Source organism: Periophthalmus magnuspinnatus, chromosome 15 (assembly GCF_009829125.3).
Source record: "Periophthalmus magnuspinnatus isolate fPerMag1 chromosome 15, fPerMag1.2.pri, whole genome shotgun sequence".
NCBI classification, from domain to species: domain Eukaryota; kingdom Metazoa; phylum Chordata; class Actinopteri; order Gobiiformes; family Gobiidae; genus Periophthalmus; species Periophthalmus magnuspinnatus.
The window spans coordinates 26,098,966-26,120,368 of NC_047140.1; the positions used below are offsets into that span (position 1 = coordinate 26,098,966).

Here is a 21,403-nt window from a genome sequence, read left to right on the forward strand (position 1 = left end):
TTTTTGGTGAGTTCTTGAACTTGAACTTCTGTTAAATGAGATTGCATTTAACAGTGAGAAGCATGTGAGGGAAGTGGCTCATCGGTGCAGTAGCACATCTCATATTTATGAGTTTTTGTGAACTGAAGCAGTGGATGACTCTTGTCTTTGCGTTATAGACCAGAAAGACTTTTGAAAAAGCAGAAAATGCCAAATGGACAGAGAGCCTGGAACTGCAAAAAGCAGCAGGTCAAATGGAAATGAATCAACTCCTGGAGCGAATACATGAACAGGAGGCACTGCTCAGCACAAAACAGGGAGAGCTGGAAAAGATGGAAGGAGAGATAGAAAAACTCCAGCAGACAATCAGTGGTGTAAATCAGGAGAAATCCAAACTGGAGCATGAAGTGAACCAATATCGCACAAAACTAGAGATGGCTTTGAAAGAAAAGGATGCCATTGACCAAGAGCTACAGCACACACAGCAGCTGATAGAGCAGTTAGAGGCTCAGAGAGTGAGGGCAGAGGAGGAGAGGAGACAAAAAGAGAGGGGACAGGAGGCAGAGCAGGAGGTGAAGGTACAGAGAGCTGAGAATGGTCTAGTTTATTCAGCCCCAGATGAGACAGTGCTCCTCCAGAGTGAGGCTCACACTGCCGCTCTTAATGACAATGAGGTCCTGCAGCACAAACTTGTCCTGTCCCAGAGCAAAGCAGAGGTGGCTGAGAAGAAAGCAGAGGCCTTTAAAAAACTATTGGACGACAGCAACGAAGCTTTACAAAAACTACAAATGGACATTGAAACTGAGAGGATCAGCATCACCAAGAAATCAGAAGACCTGCAACAGCAATCAATAAACTTAAAGAAAGTTATCGGAGAACTGCAGGAAGAAATCAGATCTCTCCAAAGGGCCAAGTCTTCACTGGAACAGAATGTGTTCTTCCAACAAACTGAGATGGATGGACTTAAAGAGCAGCTAAAGATCACACAGGGAGAGCTACAGAAGAAAAACGCTGTGGAGCAGGACAAGACCAATAAAATGCAGGAGTTAGAGGATGAGCTGGATTCAAAACAGACAATAATCGATCAGCTAAAATCTAAGTGTGATGAGCTAAAGAGAAAAAATGTGTCCACTGACAGTGACTTCAGACATTTACAGATCGAGGCAGAGTCACTGGAGAAAGAAAGGGCGACATCTGAACAGAAAATAGTGACTTTAAAAAATGAAATTGAAAATTGTAAACAGCAGCTTCTAATTGTCAAAGAGGAGAATTTAAATGTGAAAAGATCTGAACAGGCTTTGCAGCTTAAGTTTAAAAACCTAGAAGGCGAGTTACAGAAAAGTGAACTAGTAATCTCTCACTTGCAAAAAGAAGTAGATGAACTAAAAAAGGCCAAGATAGAGACAGAGAACAATTTGAAGAACGCTAAGGCTAAACTTGAACAGGTCAATATGGAAATCGACAGCAGGGATCAACAAATTAAGATACTGAAATCTCATGTCGAAAGTAGCAAATCGCAGGTTAAAATTATAGAAGATGAGCTCAATAGTAAAGCGCAAAGTAACCATGACCTTCAAATTAAACTACAAGGTTATAGCGATGAGTCTAAGAAAACTTCTGAACTACAGCAAAAAATTCAAACACTTAACACAAGCATCGCCAGTTATGAGAAAGAAATGAGGACTCTCAAATCAGATATGCAAACTTTATCTACTGAGAAAACTGTAGCTCTGCAAAAGGTTGAGCGTCAAAATGCAGACATAAATGATTTGAATGGACGATTGAATAGAAAGACTTCCGAGCTCCAAAGAGAGAGTGAGGAGAGTCGGAAACACAGGGACAAGGTCAGGGAATTAGAAAGTGAACTTACAAAGTACAAGCACAGCTCTGTCAGCACTGAAAAAGTGTCTGTGCAACTCAAACAAGAAATGACAACTCTTCAAAATGACAAGAAGGCTGCGGAGAGGAAAGTCGAAAACTTAAATTTAAAAATATCTGAACTGAATATTTCGATTAAAAAAGCCAATGATGAGTTAGTGAAGGTGAATTCTGAATTGAGAATGAAAGAGTCAAGGGTTATGCAGTTGGAAACGGAGTTAAAACAAACTAGGACGACAGTAAAGGAAGTTATGTCCAGTTCGGATAGCTCACGGTCAAATTTACAACTTGAAAACACAATGCTTCAGAGAGAGAGGGCAGATCAGATGTCAAAGAACATGTCTCTGTCAGCAGAAGTCCGGACTTATAAAGATTCCCTGCAACGCAACCAAATCGAAATCGAGCAAAAGCAAAGAGAAAACGCAGCCCTTAAGCTACAGGCACAGCAGATGGAGGAGCAGCTGAGTAACTGTAAGAAAATGCTAGAGGAGTTAAAAAGCAAACTCCAACTTCAGAAAGACACGTATGAGAAGCAATTGTTGTTAGTGCGGGCAGAGGTGGAAAAGAAATTGATTTTGATTGAAAGTGAAGGGAAGGGAGTCTCGCAGGGATCAGGAATAACAGAAACGATCAAAGGCGGCTTAAACCAAGATATCAGGCACATTCAGACAGTGCACCATACAACAGTGGAGACCAAACAAGGCTTAGACCAGCAGCAGATACTAAAAATCGAACAAGAAAAGAATAAGGTTCTTCATGATTTATCCGAAGCTAAGTCGCTAATATTGCAGCTTCAGGAAGACAACCGTAAACTTGGATCACAAATTAGCGTCTTACAAAATCAGTACAGTGAGCAAGTTAAGGCTAATCAACAGAATGATCAGGTTAAACAAACTCAAATAAGTGAACAGGCTCGGCAAAACCAACTTAGTAGCCAGGTTAAACAAACAAGCAAAGTGAACGATAATGATTTGAAGCGATCGCTGATAGAAAATGAAGCGAGGTCATATCGGGAGCAGATTGAGTCGTACGTGAAAGAAGTCAGAAGTCTAAAAGAAAAACTCATGACGACGCCAGATGTCAAAATGAGCAGTGAAAATACTGTGGAAAAACAGGCAGATATTCGACCCAGCTCGATGAAGACTGACATTCAGACGCAGCAGAATGTGATGTATTCAAACCCAGCCATTAAAACCTCTGCAACAGTGGACGGGACGCTAAAGACCAAAGTGTCCACAGAGGTATGCATGATGAAGATACTTTTATTTATTTACAAATGCAGCACAAACTGAAAAAAACATGCTGTGTGGAACTTTTGAAATTGAGTGATGTTTTAAACCAGTCAAATTTAACATACACTCAAAAGTTTGGACATACTCTATCATTCAGTGTTTTTTTTTTTTTTTTCATAATTTTGACTACTTTCTACATTTTAGATACAGAAGACATCGAATACATGCCGCAAGATGGAGTATGTAGTAAAAAAAAAATCTAAAAAAAAATCTACTAAATATTTTTTGATAAAGCAAAGGATGGCTATTTTGAGGATTTAAATATAAAATATAAAAATATATATATATAATAGAGTTAATTAATGCTTTTTTCTTTGCTACATAACTCCATATGTCTTGATTCATATATTTGATGTCTTCTGTATGAATATAAAATGTAGAAAGTAGTAAAAAAAAACTAAAAAAAACCTAGTCCAAACTAGTAGAGTCCCTTAATCATGTGTCCCATTTTAGCATCCACCTCTAAAAATTACCCTAATATGATAATCTTTCATATAGACAGATTAATCTTAAATATGCACAGTGTAATTTAGGGAGGAGGGTCTGTCACTATGGAGATGCTATTACTTTGCCTGGAATGTTCCACGTATGGCATTAAACTTATCTAACATGCATTGATTCAATTGCAGACGCTTTTATTGCTCTAACTTGGTCATGTCACCTACTTGTCGTCATGAAGATAGATAGGTTCAATGCCTTACTGTGGAACATAGAATCTCCATGAAGAAAAGTGAGTAACTGGTTCAAAAGTGTAACTATAATGTTAACTATAATCACTGAGCGCGATTACAGTCATCTGAGTTGGCACTAAGACAAGAGGTAAGGTAATTATAGTTATTACCTCACATCATAAATAACAACTGACTCACTGACTTCATTAGGAGCATAGAAGTTTCATGCAGCATGTTAGGATAGGTATTTATGGTGAAATAACTAGCTAACTTCAAATATTATTCTAATGTCACATCCACAGGTGGCAAAGACCCAACAAACTCCGGAGGAACCCAAACAGCCGAACAGTCAGACAATAATCAGTAAAACTATGCATTATGAAGAACCAACACAGAACCAATCAAACCAAGCCACCATGACCAAGAGACAGTACATCACCAAAGTGTTTGAAATCACAGAGAACGTCACCACCCAGTTGCACTCTGGATCTGAATCTGGCCTCAACGCAAGGAAAGAGGTGCAAGCTACTTCGGCTATGTTTGATGGAAAGTCAACAACTATTGCTGGCGTGTACGTGGAGTCGAGTAAAAAGAAGTTGTCATTCCTGGAGGCATCCGAAAAAGGATTCCTGGCGAAAACTTACGCTGTGGAGTTTCTTGAGGCCCAAGCTGCTACTGGGAGGATCACAGATTTGGCTAAAGGTCAAATCCTTTCAGTCCTCGAGGCTGTTGAGAAGGGCATTGTTGATCCGGCTTTGAAAAATAAACTATTAGAAGCAGAGAAGGCGTTTACAGGTTATGTTTATGCTGGGAAAAAGCTATCTGTGTTTCAAGCCATGCAACAGCGGCTGATTGATAGATACAGAGGGAAGATGTACTTGGAAGTGCAGTGGTCTACGGGGGGGCTGATCAATCCAGAAACCGGTGGTAGAGTTCCTGCAAATACTGCTATTGACCAGGGCCTTATAGATAAAGATACTCTCCAAAATCTATATGAACCAGGTAGTAACAATAAAGCTTTTCACAGCCTGGATACTGGACAAAAGGCGTACTACTCCGAAATACTTAAGTCGTGTGTTTTCGACATTGATGGTGGGGTGTATCTCGTCCCATTTGGGGATAGGCATCTTACCAGAGTCTCTCCAACTAGCTCCCATAGAGTGTGTGTTGTTAGCAGTAGCCAGGGCAGCGAAATGTCGGCTTATGAGGCCTTTAAGAAGAACTACATTGACAGCAGCACATACTTGGCTTTATCCAAACACGAAAGTCAATGGGAGGAAAAGTACATAGTTGACGCCAATGGAAAATCTATGCGTATTATCAGTGATCCTAAAAGTGGTCGAGAAATTTGTTTAGAATATGCTTTGAGACAGCGTTTTCTTGAAAAGTCAGAGTTTGAAAGCTACTGCAGTGGTGTTCTCAGTATCTATGAGTTAGCCGGTGTTATATTTTCAAGGATGGTGGTAGTGGAAGATGCTAACAGCCCGATAGCTGGTCTCTGGGATGTGACGTCACAAAAAAGAGTGAGTATCTTCCAGGGTTGTCAGCAGGGTTTTACTGATAGAGCCACTGCATTGAGGTTATTGGAGGCACAGGCCTGTACAGGTGGAATATGTGATCCTGCATCAGGGGAGAAATCTAGGCTGTCCGAAGCTGTTAAAAGAGGCCTTGTGGATGAAGCACTAGCGCAGCAGCTTCAGCAGTTTGAGCAGGCGTATTATGGCATTTTAAATCCCCAAACAGGAAAAATGTTATCTGTTTCCCAAGCGGTCCAAGAAAATCTCCTGCCAAAAGATGTTGGTTTTCGCTGTATTGAATTCCAGCTTCTGACTGGAGGACTGGTGAACCCTGAAACACAGGAGAGAGTGTCTTTTGAGGAGGTGATGCAGAGCGGCCTAGTGGACAAAGTCACTGCTGCTGTGCTCAAAGACGAAAAGTTTCACACCAAATGTCTGGCGTGTCCGAAGACCAAGAGGAAGATCACATTTAAAGAGGCTCTGGAGAGGAGTGTATTTGACTGTCATACTGGGCTGAGGCTACTGGAGGCCACCAAACTCCACCCATTTGGTGCCAAAGCAATGTATCACTATATTTTGGCATATAAATAGCTACTTCAAGTTTGTATGTCTGTCATCGAAGTTTGGTATTCAATAAATGTACCCGTTTTTCTTGTGCTTTGCATCGTATAACATAACTTGATCTTCAGCTGAGTTGTATTTATGTTATTATTTTTATTTGAGCATTTTGGAATTCCCGACCCCACAATTGACATGGTTAGCAATGACTGGAAAATTACTGAAAAATATGTATTTTTATTCTAGCGGTCTGTTGATGAGGAGAAGAGGGAGCATGGGGACAAAGTTAGCAAACTCTTACACTGGATGTCCAATGTGAAACAAAACGTCAACCCAGACGGCAGTGCTCGTAAAGATAGTAATGCCAACACAGGCACTTCTAATAAGCCCCAGGTGTGTATGTGTAAAGTATACGCTTCTACTGTTGTACATAGATGTTTTGGTTTTGTCACTACTGTCAGTGTGATTTCAGTTGTAATAAAACCATTGTTAACCAACTGATTTAATGCATCAATACGGCATATATACTATACTCTATACTATTTTTAACATTAATATACAAGTATACCTAATCTCAAATTCACGTTATAATGGCACCATATGTATTGGGGACACTACTGCAGGCTAATGCCTTGATATTTAACAAAGTTTGAAGCTATGCCCAAAGTACATTTTTATATTATTCAAATGCCATGAATATGCCATTATAAAACTGTATACTTGTGTATTAACGTCTCTGTTAGTGTTTCAGTGCTAAGTTATTCTGGCTACTGGAAACCATTCTTGTTAATTCACATTGATACTATTCAATGTTCTGAAATTAAAGGACACTCTCCCTGATTATAGGTAAATGAGTAAAAGCTGTTCTGTACATAACACACAGCCTTTGTTAATATAAATATCCCTATAATAATCACATCATCTACCAAAGAACTAAACAGACAGCTATATAAATATTATATATTGACAGGTCTTCACCTCTGTCTAAATCATAGCCTGATTCCAACATTTCATTAGCTGCAGGAGAATGTATGGCATTTATTGCATTTTTGACTTTTCATGACCAGTGCCATTAATTTTATGCGAGTTTGGACAGGATGAACCTTGAGCTATAAATCATTTACTAAGAGCACATATTTCATGGTCATTTCACTGCCGCCTCCAGATATGCTTGTAATAACATATCACAAATCTTCTTAAATTATATTTGGCCTTTTTTTCAATTTTAGGCCTTACCCAAACATTTCAGTGAACCAATAACTTTTATTATTACGTTTTACACATATGTACTTTACAACTACAAATTTAGCAATAAACCATTAATAAAAGAGACATAGAAATTACCTCTTCAATTTTGAATTTATGTGTGTAGTTTGTATATTCATCCTGGCGTCTCTAGTATACCTATACTGTAACGTATTGTAATATATTTTAATATTATTTAAAACTTCTTCCTTTATACAGGTTTCAATGGAAGACATGGTCACTAAAAAAGAACAGATTGCAGAAGCAGTGAGGATCACACAAGCAATGCTGAACAAACACAGTGAAAAGTAAGTCTGGATGTTTGGTTTTTTTACATTACATACACAGACACTAACCTGTAGTATCTTTCTAACAGAATGACAGATGAGGAGAGAGCAGAGGCAGAGCAGCAGCTAAAAGAACTGAACCAGGCCTACAGCGACCTCTCCCAGCACTGTGCGTCACTCTCTGCAGATGAGGTGGGACTCTGGATTTTTTTTTTTTTTTTTCCTTTTGAGTGTAATGATGCGTTTAGAAACAGCGCCATCTGATGTCCACTTGCATGACTAACCATTTTCTCTTCCTCAATCTTAAGTATGTTGCATCATTATCACAATGACCTGAGTGTGTCACAGGCGAATTGAATGCTAACAGAAGGGTATGCTGTAAACATGCTTAGTAAACATGCTTGCTAACTGACACGTCACCAGAGCAAAGGCTGAGCTTTACACCGTTGTACTACTATGATGTTTGCCATGTAACTAACAATTTTTGGCAAAAATCTGGATTTTGTATTTCCAAATGCATGATAGCTTTTAATGTGTTGTCTGCCACGATCCTGCCTCAACCTTGAAATGTGTGTGCTTTGGTGAGTAAATATTTAAGCTAATTCTGTAAAACATATATTGCTTCTAAATAGGTTCTTAACATTGTTATTAATTCAAGTTGTATTTGTGTTTCGCAGATGTTCAAATCTGACTTGAATGGAGTTTTGGTTAAGACTACACATCAGAATGACAACTCCTCATCAAACCCTCCATCTATAATTCTGGATAAGTATCGAACAGAGCTTTATGAAAATATGGAGCAATATCCTGCTTTACACCAAGATCCGGGTTTCAAATCAACAGTGAATGCTTCGAACAAATGCCTCCAGTCCACAGACCTGTCTTCTGTGTTTCTCCCTGAATTAGCAGCTACTCTGGGAGAATCCACACAGGAAAACTCCATCCTTAAAATGATCGAGTTCAAAGACAAAAGAGACGGATTGCAGATATGCTACACCGGAGACACTCTAAGTTTAGACGGGGCACTTCACACTGGTTTGATCCCTGCGTCGGTCTATATAAAGGCATTGCAGCAGCAGAAGCACTGTCCGGATTTGAAAAATGCCAGTGCTGTTAAAAATGTTCCTGAGTCAGATTGTCAAGAAGTTAACGCCATGATATTAAACTGCCTCAAAGGAAATAAATCAGTTATGCCGGATAGAAACATTTATCTTCTCAAGTTATCAGACCAAGGCCGAAATGTTGGAGAGGAACCCAGGCAGACGCAGGACCATATCGCGCCTAATGTAAAAGTGGATGCTTCTGTTCAGTGTGATCTAATGATTTCTAGCAGCACGCTCATTGTACTTGGAAATCAGTTTATCGGAGTAGTGCTGCCTCCATCTGGGGAAACTGTATCCACCTCACTACAAGTTGAAAAGGAAAGGAAGTTTAGCAGTAAGCTACTTGGACAATACCAAAAAATAGTCGCTTTGTACATCCCAGAGATTTCAGAGGTACTGGACATCGATTTAGCAGTTAAAAAGGGTTACATTGACAGTTTTTCAGCAGATATTTTGAAAACGATTGAGATTCCAGATGAGTTATTGGATATTGACAATCTTAACAAGGAGTATTCATCTTGGCTCACATACATAAAACATAGATCTGAAGGACAGTTAGCGCCTCTACAACTGAATTTTAAGATCCCATCGCCGTCAGAAGCCAAGCTGCTTTTTGTGTCGTACCTGAAAATGAACACGTACATTGATCCGAAATCAGGACAAAGAATTTTAATACTGGACAAACAGATGACAAACATGATCAAAATCTTCCTCGAAAATCCTTCCACATATGAAAGTATCTGTCAAACTTATTGCACTGCTGGTACTAGAGATGCGCCTTTAGAAATTCACGAGGAAGAAGAAAGCGATCAAGAGGCGAGTCATTCACAGAGTTATTCCCGAAATTTCGTGTCATCAGCCAGTGGGAATATCAGCTTTAATGAAAATGAAAGAGACACATATTTGAATCCAATGTGGGCAGATTTTAAAAACACTGCAGATGTTAATGAAGATCAGATTATGGACCAGGATTCAAGTTTAGATGAGTTTGACGAAAATGCTTTACATAATCAATTTGTAAATAAAACTGAAATCCAAACAATTGAAACAACAACTGTAATATACACTATGAGTTGCTCTCCTCAAAGTACTACTACTTCTTCTCAGTCATACCTGGACATGCTCGAGAAAACAGATTACACGCCATCTGAAAATCCTTGCATTGTTGAGAGTCACTATGAGGAAAGAGAGATAGAAGATACAATTTACTTTCTACAAGGACAAGATAAGGAGAAAGATATTTTGGATACAGCCACAGAGGAAAATTATAAAGTGGACACAGCCATAGCTAAGAGTCTATTGAATAAACAAGAAATTCTGTCTGATCGTGATGTGCAAAATGTTAAAAGCATATTAGATATACCGAAAACAGCTTTAACATGGAAGAATGACCAAAATGAACAGTCTCTATATAGCTCTAATTTGACTTGTTATGAAGAAAGCGATGCAGTACCCAAAGAGGAATTATACAATGTGGCCACGTCTATCACTTTTGATCGAAATAAAAATAGTAAGGAACATATTAAGGAGGATAAACCATCTAAGAAAACTGCAGTCTTGACGCTTGAGACTAAAAACCAAGATAAACATAGGGAACGCCAAGAAACTGCAGCATTGATGGAGCATGGGACAAGAGAAACCACAGATGAGATAAGTAGAAATCTATACGCAGCCACTCCCTGCATTAGCGCTCCAGATACTGCTTACTCACGGATGACATCACCCTTTCCTGGAAGTCATGTGACCGCACAGAGTTTTGGCCACATTGACAAAAAGCAAAATGAAGGCAGTTTATCGGAAGATACAGGGGAATCTCAGCCCCATTTTTATCCGATCATGCAGTCAACTTTGTCAAATGAAATTGACGATAATGAAAAAGCAAAAAGCCAGATTGTATGTATCCCAACAGATAATTTGGGTGATTTCACGGTTTTGTTGGATCAGACAGAACTAGACATTGCTTCACCTAACAACCATCTGTATTTTGAGGAAACCAGAACAGATGATGACCTGAACGCAGCTGAGACTATGTTTAATTTTGAACTCGTACAAGATTACTCATCGCCGGGGGATTTGGTCAGGGGTGTAATTTCAGGCAGTAGCTATGACAGCACAGTAAACCAACGGGCGGTACCTCATTCTGGAGATAGTAATGTTGAGTCTGCACGCTCTAAAGATGTTCATAATACATTTGAAAGTGAGATGAAACAGTTAAGAAACTCTCCACCTGCGAGTTCTAGTGCAATTCTAAGTAAAAGCGATGAGGACAATGGAGAAATCTTTGACTCTCCAAATAGCACTATAGATGATGAGGAAAGATTAGTAAATAACAACCATGCAGTAAATATCGATGTGAATACGCTGAGGGCTTCCCCATACAAAAAGGACATTTTAAATAGTCAAATCAGAAGAGATTTGCTTACAAGTGTTATTTCAGACAGCAGCCATGACAACAACAATGCAAATCAAAGTGCAGGTTGTCAGCGTGTGGTACCTGGAGATATTGTTGAATCTGCAAGCTGTGAAAATGTCCGGATTACATTTGAAAGTGAGATGCAAAAACAGTTTTCAAACAGTCAGACAGAGGGCGATTTGGATATTTCAGGCAGTAACTGTAAAAACAACAATGCAGATCCAAGCACAGTGCCTCATTCTAGAGATATTAATGTTGAGTCTGCGTGTTTGGAAGATGCTCACATTATATTTGAAAGTGAGATGCAAAAACATACTCCTGAAATTTCTAGTGCAAGTGTTTATAAAACTAGCAATGAAGACAAAGCAGACGTCTTCACTCCAAGCAGCACTGTAGATGATGAGGAAACGGTAAATAAAAGTCTTGCAGAAAATGTACAGTTGAATACATTGAGGATTTCCGCAGAGGAAGAAGAAACTGGCATTTTAAGAAATAATTCAATGCAGCAACCATTTTCAAACAGCCAAATAGGGGGCGGGTTTATTTCAGACAGCAGCTATGAAAATGACAATGCCGATCAAAGCGTAGTACATCAATGCTTGGTACCTGGAGATAGCGTTGAGTCTGCGCACTCTGAAGATGATATTACATTTGAAAGAGAGCTGCAAAAACAAGTAAGGGGGCCTATTGTTGACATTTCTTGTGCAAATCTCAAACAAGCTGTTAATGAGGGTAATGCAGAAGTCTTTACTCCTAATACAGATGCTGAGGAAACATTCATAATTAACAGCCCTGCAGAAAATGTTGAGATTTATAAGTTGAGGATTTCCCCAGACGAGCAAGTAAATGACATTTTAAAAAGTGATTCAATGGAGCAACTTTCTTCAAACAGCCAAATAACAGGCGATATGGTTAAGAGTGTTATTTCGGACAGCAATCATGGAAACGATTATGCAGATCAAATCACAGCTGTAACTCATTCTGCAGATATTAACGTTGAGTCTGTATGCTCTGAAAATGTTCACAAACAGTTGAAGGTTCCTACTCCTGAGATTTATAGTACAAGTCTAAAAGAAACTATTGATGAGGACAATGTGAAAAACTACACCAAGAATAGCTCTATGGCTGATGTCCAGGCTGACGATAAAGAAACATCTGTAAACAAGAGCCGTGCCGAAAATGTTGACATGAATACACTGAGCATTTGCCAAGATGAAATAAATTATTCAATGGAGCAACCTTTTTCAAATAACAAAGCAGAGGGGGATTTGGTTTCTACTCCTGAGATTTCTAGTTTGGGTCTAAAAGAAGCTATTGATGAGAATAATGCAGAAATCGTCACTCTGGACAGCACTATGGACTTTGAGGAAACGTCAGGAAATAACAGACTTGCACATAACGTAGAGGTGAATACAATGAGGGTTTGCCAAGGTGAAATGAATGACTCAGTGCAGCTACCTTTTCCAAATAGCCAAATAGGGCACGATTTTGTTCCTACTCTGGATATTTCTAGTTTGGGTTTAAAGGAAACTATTCATGAGGACAATGCAAAAGCCTTCACTCCCGACAGCACTATGGACTTTGAGGAAACGTCAGTAAATAACAGACTTGCAGATAACGTAGAGGTGAATACAGTGAAGATTTGCCAAGATGAAATAAATGACTCAATGCAGCAGCCTTTTACTCCTGATATTTCTAGTTTGGGTCTAAACAAAACTATTCATGAGGACCATGCAGAACTCTTCACTCTGGACAGCACTATGGACTTTGAGGAAACAGGAGTAAATAATAACACACTTGCAGATAACGTAGAGGTGAATACGTTGAGGATTTCCCCAGAGGAGCAAAGAAAGGACTTGTTACAAAATGACTCAATGCAGGAACATTTTTCAAATAGCCAAATAGAGAGCAATATGGTTATTTCAGGCAGTAACTATGAAAACAACAACGCAGATCCAAGCACGGTGCATCAATGTGCTGTATCTCACTCTGGAGATATTAGTAGTGAGTCTGCGCACACTGAAGATGTTCCTGTTACATTTGAAAGAGAGCTGCAAAAACAATTAAGGGTGGCAACTCCTGAGATTTTTAGTGCAAATGTAGATGTAGAACCTGTTGATGAGTTCAATGCAGAACTTCTCACCCAAAATAGCACAAAACATGATGAGGAAACATTCGCACATAAGAGCCTTGCAGGAAATTTTGAAGTGAATACGTTGAGGATTTCCCCAAAAGAGGAACTAAAAGAGATCTCAAAAGATGTTTCAATGCACCAACCATGTAGCCAAATAGAGGGAGATATGATTAAGAGTGTTATTTCAGGCATCAGCTACGACAACAACAATGCAGATCCAAGCACAGTAAACCAATGTGCTGTAACTCATCCTGGATCTATTTCATTTGACAGTGACATGAAAAAACTGTTAAGGGTTCCTACTCCTGAGATTTCTTGTCCCAAGGAAGAAGCTACTGATGAGCACAATGCTGAAAACACTATGAATAGCTCTATAGATAATGTCCAGGCTAATGGTAAAGAAACATTAGTAAGTAACAGCCAAGCAGAAAATGTTGAGGTGAATACATTGATGGTTTCCCCAGAGGAGCAAGAAAGAGACACTTTGAGACTGAAAAGTGATTCAGAGCAAAATGGCTCAAACTATCAAGTCGAGAATGAATCAAATAAACGATGTGACATGTTCAGTTCAAATGAATGCAATGTTGAACAAGTCAATAATAACGCCGATGTTCCTCAGTGTCTGCAATCAGCAAATGAAAACTTGCAGGATCACAGCTCTACAGACAATGTAAGTCCATATGTGGCAGATGTGAAAGACCAAAAGCAAATGAAAGAACAAAATATTGTCTTGGAGGAAAATGCTGAACTAAATGACAGTGAAAACCTAATCAAAGCTGCAGAGATGCTACATTTTGAAATGGCTGAGTCCAATATAAAAGAATTTTCTCAAGAACTATTGGAGACAAATCAGCAAACAGAGCTTCTACATGACCAGAAAGCACCAAATTTGATGCCCACGTTTTTAGAAAGCAATGTATTTGAACCACAGAGCAACTTAAACAGCAATGATCACAGTGAAGACAACAATGTTCCAAATATCCAGTTACAACTTCTGCAGGTTCTGAAGTCTGTGTCCTCCAGTCAGGACCTGTCTGTGCTGCAGGAGGTGATGGACACGTTAAACAGTGCTCTGGGAGGAGAGAGGGAGGGAGAGAGGGAGAGACACAGGCTCGACAGCATTAAGGAGGAAGAGGAGGCTGAAGATGACCTCCGTGTGAATAAAGGGGAGAAGAGAGATGACTCCACTGTGTCTGAGAAAGAGAAAGACAAAAGTAAAATCCAAGAGGTTAAAAATAAGGTAAGTCTCACTATATATATATTCACAATGCATGTTATGCTTTCTAAATTGTATGTTTCTGATTTAAATGTTGTGTGTGTAGTTGTTTTCAATCCAGGATTATTTGGAGTGTGTTGGAAAGCTGCAGGATCACACTGATGTCTTAGATGATATTAAAAAAGATCTGTGCACTCCCATGGCTAAAAACATGGAGGAACTGCAAAGTCAAATAGACGAATGTCAGGTAAGTACCTTTTCATCACTGTATCATATTTGATCAGCATTAAGAGTGAGTAAGTGTTCTTGTTTACAGACTTTGAAGTCACAGCTTGCAGAGTTAGCAGATGTTTTGACTGAGGACATGAAGAAAGCCAAACAACTTCTGAGCTCTACAGCAGTGGAAATACCGAAACAAATCCATCAAGACCTGGCCTCAACATATGTGGACCTAGAACCACAATTTACGGCAGTTTGCAAAATGTGTGCAGAGAGAAGTCATTCACTGATGGATGCAGTGAAAGCTGGAAAGGTTAACCATAATTTATAAATGTAGTAAATTATAAGCATTATAAACACTATTAACCTGGCTCATTCTTAGGAGCATTTGGAATCAGTCTACGTTCAACATGTCAACACTCTTAAGGAGCTTGCAGAACTTTGTAAATATGACTCTGAAGTCCCAAACATTGATTTGAACTTATGTGACATGGACAAGCTGACAGTTTTGATCCAGCAAAACCAAGTAACTAATATAATTTGCAATCATTGTAAAAACAAAAAAGTACACAATCATACACTGATGTTTCTTTTCTTGCAGGACTTTGAGAACAGTCTCTTAAAAGAGGGTCGCCTAAAGTTAGAGGACGTGACATTTGAAATCCAGAGCTTTCTCTCTGAGCATGCTCAGTTCTTGAGCCCGACTCACAGCAGTTACCTGCTCAAACTGCTCAGCTCCACTCAGAGAACCTTCAGGGACTGTGCAGACAGGCTCTTCACTGAGAGGAGCGCACTGGAGCTTTTAGTGGAACAAAAACTGAAGGAAAATCAGGCACAGGTCTGCCTGTATATGATGAACGTGTCATCTGGTTTACTAACCAAATCATAACAACCCTGCCAAGTAGAGTGTGTTATACAATGTACAGAAACTGTATACTGTTCTTAAGCATGGCTTCTAAATGCTCTTCAGGACTAAAACTGTCATAATTTAAACAAAACAGAAAGTGTCACTGGAACATGATAGAAAGTGGCTCTTTACAAGCATGTTTACAGCATCCTTGCAGTTAAAAGTTTTATTTGCATGTCATCTGTCCACCTTGTCTTTGTTGCTTCTCTTGTAGGTGCTGAATGCCTCAATGCATGTTTTTGAACGATTAACAACTCGTTATTATTGTCTTTACAGACACTACATGAAAAACACAAGGAGTTCTCTGAGAAGCTGGAAGAAGTGTTTGATAACCTGACTCTGACTGAAAACCGCCTGATTGGTCATCAGCAGCAGGCAGGAAACACAGAGTCTGTGAGTGAGCTGCAGCAGTACCAGCAGGAGCACCAGGTGAGGCACAAACTGGATTTACTTACTCCAATTCTTAAGTTTTATAATATTAGTTAGTTTAGTTTAATATTATTAAAAGCATGGAACAAGGGAACGGTCATTTAGTCAAATTTGCACTTGCTTTTTGTCTTCAGGCTTTGCAAAAGGATGTGTTGACAAATGCCAGTGCTCTGAATGAGGTGGTCACCAGTACAAAGAAATTCCTTGAGGAAAACAGGAGTAAGTTGACCCCAGATGAAATTGCCCAAATCGAAAACAAGTTGGAAGAGGCTAAAAGCAAATCCAAGGTCATTAATCAGCGGGTTGAAGATTCACGGAAAGACTTAGAGAAAGTTGTGACAACTGCCATAAAACAAGAAAGTGAAAAGGTAACTGCTTATCATATGTGTGGATTGAGATTTATTTTGTGCAGAGAAGAAATAAAATATGTTTTATTATAAATGTTTTATTTGTAGGCAGCAGCGGTTGAACGGCTTGAAGAAAGCAGAAACAAAATTGAAGGTCTTTTGGACTGGATCTCCAACATTGGAAATGAGAATAAGAGTAGCCCAGATGAAACTGACCATATAAGCAAAGAGAATGGCAACGTGCCGGGAGAGACTGCGGCCAAAGAGGTGATGGAAGAGGATGATGATGCCAATGGAAATGCCACACAGAGCCCTGAGCAGGATCCCAGCCAAGAGAACGGCCAGAGCAGTGCATCCAAAGATTTGGACAAACAATATGCAAAAGTGAAGGTAAATGAATCTTTAAATGCACCACTTCAGAGTATTAAGTATTACATAGATTAGAGATACTAAACAGAGCTTTTTACCCGAGCTTTTTAAAATAACTTTGAATGTGTGATCACACTCACCACATCAAAATTGGGACAAGAGTGGGACTAAACTGTAGAATAAACCTGGACTAGACTAGAACTGAACTGGGCTCAAACCACAACCAAGCGTGAACATTTTCTATAAAACATAAAGCCGATATAGGCTATTAAAATGTTATATTCAAATATTATAAGATAGCACACATCAATACTTCTGTTTTTTGTTCCAGGCACATCACCAGGCTATTCTGTCCCAGCAGCAGGACCTGTTGATTGCCACACAGTCAGCTCAGGCCTTACTTGACAAACAGGCCAATGTCTTATCTCCTGAGGAGAAGGAGAGACTACAGAAAAACATCCAGGAGCTAAAGGGGCGATATGACGCGTCTTTGACCCAGGCCGAGCAGCAGTTGAAGCAGCTGCAGTGTGTCCAGGAGGAGCTGAAGAAGTTTCAGGATGACTGTGAGGAGTTTGAGGTCTGGTTGGACCAGGCAGAGGATGAGATACAGAAGCTAGAGACTCCAGCAGGCTCACTCAATATTCTCACTGATAAACTGCAGTCTCAGAGGAACTTCTCAGAGGATGTCATATCCCACAAAGGAGACCTGCGTTTTATAACTATATCAGGACAGAAAGTACTAGATGTGGCAAAAGCCCCCGATGTGGCCAACTCTGCTGATAAAAGTACACATGTGGATACTTCAGGAACCTCTGCTTCAGTTAAGGACAAACTGGATTCTGCAGCCACTCGATACAAAGCTCTCCATTCACAGGTAGAGCATGTTTCATTCAGGACAGTATATTCAACAACCACTAGAGGGTGGCATTTGCCTTAAAAGCAAAGGGGAGTGAAGAACAGGAGATTGTAATAATATATCTGCTTCCCCTTGTTTTCTGTGTTTTAGTGCAATCAGCTTGGCAACAACCTCAAGGATGTGATTGACAAATACAAAAAATATGATGAGACCAGCGCAGGCCTGCTCAAGTGGCTCAACAGCTCCGAGGATGAGGCGAGGAAACAGCAATCAGAGCCTATAGCAGCTGATCCACAAACACTGCAGAAGCAACTGGAGGACACTAAGGCAAGACTAATATTAAATGCATCGTAAAGACAACATGCCCCCTAGTTCATTCATTGTCTTTAAAACACTTTGAAGAACTCAGACTTAAGGTTGATTTTACGTGATTGAACTGCAACACCAAATATAGTACTTTTTCACTATGAGAGTTATTTTTAGCTGTGATTTCAAATATAGTCCCACATGGGAACAGTTAGTTGTGTTATTCCTAGTGTGCACACTCCAACAAGCGGATAAGAGTTTGTGCAGACAGAACTGTTGGCTGCCTTTTCTTCTTCAATGTTAAATAACATTCCTCAGTTGAGACGTAGTGACTTACAGTACTGATTTCCACAGATAACAGACTAAGAGGGTGGAAACACTGGTTATGTATTAGTTATATATCATCTCACATAAAACATGCTGTGTATTTGGAAGTAAAAATACAGTGAATAGTGAATGTGCCCTGGTTTATCAGTGATTACGTTATTTTCTAATGAACATTTTACTGACCTTCAGGTTTTGCAAAATCAGACGACAGGACATCAAGCTGCAGTTGACACTTTACGTAAGACAGCTGAGTCTTTGATTTCCTCTGAAGGGGATCTGCTGAGCAATACAGATGAGATACAGGAGACAGTAGGTAAGACTATGAGCTGTCGTAGGTAAGACTATGAAAACCCAAACCAAAAAGACAATATTTTAATTTCATTGTCCCACTGTACCAATAAATATGTCATACATTTGTATTTTTTGACATTCAGATGACATAGTGGAGCGTTATGACAACCTTTCCAAATCAGTAAGTGACCGAAATGAGAAGATTCAGATCACGTTGACCCGCTCCATGAGTGTCCAGGACGGTCTGGATGAGATGTTGGGATGGATGGAGCGAGTGGAGACCAGTGTGAAGGAGAACAAACAGATCCCACTGGACTCTGCCTCTATGGCTGATGCCCTCAGCAAAGAAACAGTATGTCATATAGAAATTATTATTTATTTGGGCGTGTTTTAAATATTCTCATATTATCTCTTAACATTTTTAGGCTTTAGAGCAAGATATGGCAAGTCGTCAGAGTAGCATCTCAGCCATCAAAGCCAAAGTGAAGAAGTTTGCAGAGACCGCAGACCCATCAGCTGCTGCCCTGCTCCAGTCCAACATGGAGGCTCTCTCTCAGCGTTTCTCTAATGCATGTGATCAACAAAAGCACAAAGTGTCCACCTTAGAACAACTTAAGAAAAAAGTGGAGGATTTTGAGACACTGGCAGAAAAAGTCCAGCAATTTGTCATGAAACGTTCACAGGAGCTGCATGAAACTGATGGGCCTGGCAAAACATTCACTGAACTGTCTGGATTAATGCAGGTAACAACAAACACAATTATAGTAGTTATAGTATTTTATTATTTATTTTAATGTACAACTTTATAATAACTACACTTTCACAAATACTTAACCCATAATGAAAATATGATTTAAGGGGTTAGGAGTTAGGGTATTAAAAACTTTTACCTAATTTGGTTGATCATTTTTAATTGCTACATTCATCGAACCACCTTACAGAATACTAAAGCAGATATGGAGGAACATTCACGTGATCTGGAGAAGCTGCAGAGTTTGTCCAAAGAGCTGTGTGAACTAAGCGCCGATGGAAACAGAGCCCAGATCCAGAGCAAGATGGATAACCTCACAAATACCTTCAACTCTTTCAAAGATACTGTCCAAGAAAAGTATGTTTTTTTCTTCAATGACACATAATTACTGTAAAATGCATTAACTGAGAACATATTTTATACAGGGAAGAGGAAGTGTCATCTTGTGAAGATCAGCTTGGAGAATTTAAAGCTTTATCCAGCAGTCTCACAGCATGGCTGGATGAAACTAAAGACAAAGTCCCTGCAGTGGATCCAGGTCGCAGTGAGAAGAGTCTGGAGAAGGATCTGCAGTTAGCCACAGTAAGCTCAATAATGACCCTTAATTAAAGATTCACTGTGTAAATGTTTCACAGGAACGCTTAACTAATCTGTTTTCAAGGAAGCAAACATGTGATTCCACCAGGCCGAATTACAGATCAGATCGGTTGAGAGACAGTGAGAGGACATGCTTTTTCAAGCTTTTTCATAACAATGAAAATACCCGTAATTTAATAGATGCAAAATGGATATATTTAATGCCGTAATTTGATAAATTCCAGGAAAAGCAATAGCATCTCTATGGAAACAAGCAAGTGGCGAACCATCCACTAGAAAGATTTCATAGTGCAACTTTAAATAGAAGTTAATTTGTCAGAAAGGTGTGTTATGATAGAACACACTGAATGTTCTGTAGCAACTCAGCTAAAAGTATCTCTGAGTCATAAGTTAAACTCCATCTAATTGACCTCCTTAGTCTCTAACATTTCAACATACTAATTAAAAGCAAAGATGATCTGTTTATCCAAGGGAGGACAAGAATCACAGGCAAAATATACTTTACACACAACCTTGTTACTGAATCAAACAATGACACATAATTTGCAAGTTATTTTACTGAGATGTATTTGATGAATCTTTCACAGGAACTTATGGATGAATGGACTTCAAAAGGCTCTGATGTGCAGCACATGAACAGCAAAGGCTCTGCCCTGTGCAGCTTCATCACTTTCCTTACATCACCTGCAAAGTCAAAGAATGCCAACAAAGCAGGTAGAGTCAACCACAGCGTCCATGTGGTCTAATAGTACAGAGAAGTCGGGGCATGGTGCTGGGGGGTAGTTTTAACACTAACATGTTTTAAATGTCATGGGCTGTCTTCTTGTATGTTCATTTATACGAGCTTTGTCTTGTGTTTCTGCATCAGCTCTTACTAACGGTGGTGGTCCGGTCAACCATTCCTACCTAACCAATAAAGGTAATTTAATAAGAATGTTTCAGCCTCTTTGGAGGATGGAATCTATTAGGTCTGGATTTCAAAACACAACAGTGGATATGTGAGCTTAATTTCAGAAATAAACTAGCGCAGCATGTTGAAAAGTGTGTTGGTGCATGTGAAACTAGTAACTGTCACTTTGTCAAATAATTAAATATCACATTATTACTGCTAACATTTTTCAACTAAAGAAGGAGATTTTAATAGACCTATACAAATTATTTGAAGTTATACAGCCCAAACATGTATTACTTACTATTTTAATGGTGACTTTTGTTTACTTATCCTTAGATTTAATGGTGATACAACAGAAGATGTCTTTTGTCAATGTGGAGTACACTAGTCTTGGGGACACACTCAAAAGCAGGGTCACTGAGTTAGGTGATTTGGTTCAAGAGGTAAAAGAGGCTCAGAAAGAGACCTCCGACATGATGAAGTGGCTCAAGGACATGAAGAAAACTGCTGCTTCTTGGAACGCTGCAGCCACAGAGAAGGATTCTGTCAAAAGACAACTGGAAAATCAGAAGGTAATGGAAGGACATTATTATTTTATTCCTATTGTAATTGCATGAGAGCATTAATGTGTTGCTTTTTGTTCCAGTCATTTGAAGAGAACATGAAGGAGAAAAGAGAGGAGCTGCAGAAGCTGAGGGGCAAGCTTCTCCACTTGATACAGACCCATCCGAACTCTCCGGAGGCAGTTAAATGGAAGCAAATGCTGTCAGAAATAGGTGCGCATGAAATCAAACCTACTGCTGATAATATGAAATATAA

General features: G+C 39.3%; 2 protein-coding genes across 2 annotated transcripts in view; both read left to right on the forward strand.

The window, feature by feature from the left end:
• Nucleotides 1–21,403, forward strand: part of dst (dystonin) — an 83,119-nt gene that overhangs the window by 35,697 nt on the left and 26,019 nt on the right. Inside the window, exons 36-52 of the mRNA XM_055227364.1 lie at nt 6,142–6,288; nt 7,360–7,448; nt 7,517–7,619; nt 15,696–15,848; nt 15,983–16,216; nt 16,304–16,585; nt 16,896–17,438; nt 17,571–17,747; nt 18,243–18,366; nt 18,488–18,696; nt 18,770–19,087; nt 19,286–19,452; nt 19,521–19,677; nt 20,280–20,401; nt 20,559–20,611; nt 20,921–21,156; nt 21,231–21,360. Of these exons, the coding sequence (XP_055083339.1) occupies nt 6,142–6,288; nt 7,360–7,448; nt 7,517–7,619; nt 15,696–15,848; nt 15,983–16,216; nt 16,304–16,585; nt 16,896–17,438; nt 17,571–17,747; nt 18,243–18,366; nt 18,488–18,696; nt 18,770–19,087; nt 19,286–19,452; nt 19,521–19,677; nt 20,280–20,401; nt 20,559–20,611; nt 20,921–21,156; nt 21,231–21,360 (3,244 nt within the window). The remainder of the gene's footprint in view (nt 1–6,141; nt 6,289–7,359; nt 7,449–7,516; nt 7,620–15,695; nt 15,849–15,982; nt 16,217–16,303; nt 16,586–16,895; nt 17,439–17,570; nt 17,748–18,242; nt 18,367–18,487; nt 18,697–18,769; nt 19,088–19,285; nt 19,453–19,520; nt 19,678–20,279; nt 20,402–20,558; nt 20,612–20,920; nt 21,157–21,230; nt 21,361–21,403) is intronic.
• On the forward strand, nt 40–6,130 carry LOC129456853 (desmoplakin-like). The gene is made up of 2 exons (XM_055227365.1): nt 40–3,098; nt 4,123–6,130. The coding sequence occupies exons 1-2, from the start codon at nt 234–236 to the stop codon at nt 5,926–5,928; spliced, it is 4,671 nt and encodes a 1,556-aa protein (XP_055083340.1). The 5' UTR covers nt 40–233; the 3' UTR covers nt 5,929–6,130.